This window comes from Geospiza fortis, unplaced genomic scaffold, assembly GCF_000277835.1.
Source record: "Geospiza fortis unplaced genomic scaffold, GeoFor_1.0 scaffold450, whole genome shotgun sequence".
NCBI lineage: Eukaryota > Metazoa > Chordata > Aves > Passeriformes > Thraupidae > Geospiza > Geospiza fortis.
Genome location: NW_005054416.1, coordinates 1,197,866 through 1,201,861, shown reverse-complemented (window position 1 = coordinate 1,201,861; position 3,996 = coordinate 1,197,866). Strand labels below are relative to the sequence as shown.

At 61.9% G+C, this 3,996-nt stretch overlaps 1 protein-coding gene across 1 annotated transcript; it reads left to right on the top strand.

Moving 5' to 3' along the window:
• Positions 1-492: 492 nt before the first annotated feature.
• On the top strand, positions 493-3,908 carry UNC93B1 (unc-93 homolog B1, TLR signaling regulator). The gene is made up of 11 exons (XM_031061567.1): positions 493-576; positions 657-798; positions 876-1,029; positions 1,106-1,267; positions 1,331-1,460; positions 1,540-1,633; positions 1,713-1,837; positions 1,910-2,092; positions 2,162-2,435; positions 2,669-2,787; positions 2,881-3,908. The coding sequence occupies exons 1-11, from the start codon at positions 493-495 to the stop codon at positions 3,145-3,147; spliced, it is 1,734 nt and encodes a 577-aa protein (XP_030917427.1). The 3' UTR covers positions 3,148-3,908.
• The last annotated feature ends 88 nt before the right edge of the window (positions 3,909-3,996 follow it).

Below are 3,996 nucleotides of genomic sequence, written 5' to 3'. Positions count from 1 at the left end.
GGGGGTCCGGGAGCGGAGGGTCCGGGAACGGCCCCTTTAACCACCTCCGTCCCGCCCGTGCTAATCGAAAGAGGAAGAAGCTCCCGCCCCGCCCCGAGAAGCTCCGGCACTGGCAAGCAGAGCTGGGGTCGGTGTGACGGGGAGGGGGGGCTGTGAGAAGCCTGGGGGTGCTGAGCCCAGAGGTGCAGTTCCGGGCAGTGCAAAGCTGGGTAGGGGGCACGGGATTCAGGGGTGCAGGATCTGAAGATGCAGGGGTACAGAACACAGGGGTGCAACCATGAGTGCATGATCTGGGGGTGCAGAGCACAGAGGTTCAGGGCTTGGGGATGCCCTGTACATGGGTACACGGTGCTGGATGTAGGGGTGCAAGGGCTGGGGGTGCTGAGCATGAGGGTGCAGGGTCTGTGTGTGCAGGTCACATGGATGCAAAACTTGGGGTGCCAGCAGGGTCCCTTCCACCCTGACACCATCCAGGGCCCTCCAGAAGCACTAATGGAGAAGGACATCAACGGCTGCCAGGATGGGGCCAAGACAGAGCCAAGCACCAGGCTGGGCACCGAGGGGACGGAGACACAGGTGAGACCAGGGAAACATGTTGGGGGGAAGCAGGCATGTGGTGGCCATCCCCGAGGGGTGACAGCTGCAATCACCCACAGCTGGACGATTTTGTGGGTCCTCACCCTGACTACAATGAGGAGGAAGAAGAGCAGAAGTACTTTCGCCGCAAACGCCTCGGTGTCATCAAGAACGTGGTGGCTGCCAGCCTGGCTGGCACCCTCACTTACAGCGTCTACCTGGGTATGGGACCTCCCAGGGACCCCCAGAACAACTCGGGGTGTTCAGGGCATGGGGTGACCACCCCTGGACCCCCCCAGGTCTGCTGCAGATGCAGCTGATCCTTCACTATGACGAGACCTACCGGGAGGTGAAGTACAGCAATATCCGGTTGGAGGACATCGACCGCAAGGTGCTGATGGGCATCAACGTCACACCCGTGGCAGCGCTGCTCTACACACCCATCCTCATCAGGTACAGCCCCACCACGCTCCCGGCCAGCATGGCTCGCTGGCATGGCCACCCACACTTCCACTCCTTGCTCTGGCAGGTTCTTTGGCACCAAGTGGGCCATGTTCCTGGCGATTGGCATCTACGCCCTCTTCGTCTCCAGCAACTACTGGGAGCGCTACTACACGCTGGTGCCCTCTGCGGTGGCCATTGGCATGGTGATCGTGCCCCTCTGGGCCTCCATGGGCACCTACATCATGCGGTAGGCATCGGGGGGGTGGGTGGGGCGTGCATGGGGTGCTGGCTGACCTGCTGCCCCACGCAGGATGGCCCAGAAGTACTACGAGTACGTTAACTACAAGGAGGAGCAGGAGAAGGAGAGGCAACGAGCACCACGGGATGCCTGCAATGCCTACATCATCGTCTTCCAGACCATCTTCTACTCCTGCTTCCACGTGAGCCCCAGTGGGGTGGCTGGGATGGGCGGGGAACCACACCAGCAGCACTGAGCATGCACCCCTCTACATCCTGTAGTTGAGCTTCGTCTGCGCTCAGATGCCCATGGTCTTCTTCCTCAACAACTACCTCTACCAACTCAACCACACGCTCTTTGCAGTGAAGCATTGTGGTGAGGCTGCGTGTGGGGCGCAGGGCGGCACCGGGAGCCCCCCAGCTGGGATTAACCACGGCCTGTGCCCCACTGGCAGGGACCCTGAGCCACGGCACACTGCCTGGTTTCAACAAGACGGTGCTGCAGAGCCTTCCCCGCAGCGTCAACCTCATCATCGTGGAGAGCGCCTTGATGGCCGCCGCCTTCCTCGCCATGCTGGTGGTGAGTGCCGGGGCGGAAGGGGACAGGGATGGGCTGGACGATGGCAGGACCTCACCTGCTGGCACTCTGCAGGTGCTGGTGCTGTGCGGCGCAGCGTACCGGCCCATGGAGGAGATCGACATGCGCAGCATCGGCTGGGGCAACATCTTCCAGCTGCCCTTCAAGCACATGCGGGACTATCGCCTGCGGCACCTCTTCCCACTGTTCATCTACAGCGGCTTCGAGGTGCTCTTTGTCTGCACTGGATTTTCCCTGGTAGGATCTGTGACGGGGTGGGAGGTGACGGAGCGGGGACAGGTGACACTGAGCCGGTGCTCGCTGCAGAACTACGGCGTGTGTGCCCTCGGGCTGGAGAGGCTGGCGTATCTGCTCATGGCCTACGGCTTCTCCGCCTCGGTGTGCTCCAGCCTGGCCCTGTGCATGCTGCGCCTGCGCCGGCACATCCCGCTCCTGGCTGGAGCCCTCATCCATGCTGTGCTCCTGGTGACACTCTTCTGCTGGGCGCCGGAGCCCCGGTGCCTGGCACAGGCACCGCTGCTCTACAGCATTGCCGTGCTCTGGGGCACGGGCAGCGCCCTCAACAAGACTGGAATCAGCAGTGAGTAGTGGGAAGGTCCTAAAACAGCCTCTGTTGTCCCCAAAACGCCTTGGTGGTCCCCAAAATAGCCTGGGTTGTCCCAGCTTTTTCCACACATCCGCTCCTCATGTCCCCCGGCACCATGAGTTTGTGGTCTCAGTCCTCGGTTCCACGGGACAGAGTCACTGTGACTGTCCCCCATGCCAAGGGGACACGGCACAGGAAGGGGACACTGATTCCAGTCTCTGGCACAGTCCTCCTGGGGATGCTGTACAAGAAAAAGGAGCGCCAAGACTTCATCTTCACCATCTACCACTGGTGGCAGGCCCTGGCTATCTTCACCGTCTACCTGTGGTCGGGGCTGCCCATGAAGGTAAATCCCAGATATGCCCCAGCCCACTCTGAGAGATTCCAGGCTTTTTGGGGACAGGCTCCCACACCAATCCCAAAATTCCGTGTGCCTCAGGCCAAGCTGTCCATCATGCTGCTGACGCTGGTGGTGGCGGTGGGGACATACCTGTGGATGGAGCAGAAGGTGGCGTGGAACATGGAAGTCCGGCTGCCCCGCATCCCACGCCCACGCCACAAAACACGTGGATACCGCTACCTGGAGGACAACTCGGATGAGACTGGCTCTGACGGTGACGGGGACAAGGAGGATGATGACAGGCACCCAACTGAGGCCACCACAGAGGACGAGCTGCCAAAAGAGGACAGGGAGCTGCTGGGATAGAGACAGCCTGTTCTGGGCCCCATCCTGCTCTTGGTACCTGAGGGGGTTCTACAGCTCCCCCTGGGTGGGCCCAAAATTCTGCAAACCCCCTCAGGTCAGGCTTGCAGCCCCCTGAGCTAAGCCTAAAGCCCCCAGGCAGCCCAAATCCACCCACATTGGCTGACAGACCCCCACACCAGCCCATGGATCCCCTAGGTCAGGTCCAGAGCCTCCAGATTGATCTACAGCACCCAAATTGTGGTACAGCCCCCAGGCAGGCCCATAGCCCCTCAAATTATGATGTAGTTGCTCAGGTCAGACCTGCAGGCCCCCATGCCAGCCCCCACACACAAATCCACAGCCCCTCATACAAGGCTCACGCCCCCCAGGCAGACCCACAGCTCCCTCAAATTTGGCCAAATCCCCCCTACCCCCAGGTGAGGCCCATAGACCCCTGAGCAGATGCACAAACCCTCTAGCAAGGCTTGCAGCCCCCCACAATGTCCTGCAGACCCCAGGCAGACCCCAAGCCCTCCCCTATTAGCCATTAGCATCCAGACCCCGCGGGGCTACCCTGGAGCCCCCAGGCAGATTGACCCCCTCTGGATCCCAGAGCCCTCCAGACCAGACCCACATGCGCCCCAGGCAGACCCTGCAGCCCCTCCTGGGTCGTCACGGAGCCCTTCAAGCTCAGCCTGCAGCACCCCAGGCCGGTCCCGCAGCCTTCCCGACCTATCCCATCCCCATTTTCCTTCAATAAACCCCCTCCCTTCGTGCCCTTGGCCCTCACCTCCTCCATCCTCCGGCCGCGCACCCTCACCGTCCCCTCCCCGAAGCGGAGACTACAGCTCCCGGCGTGCCACGCGCTGC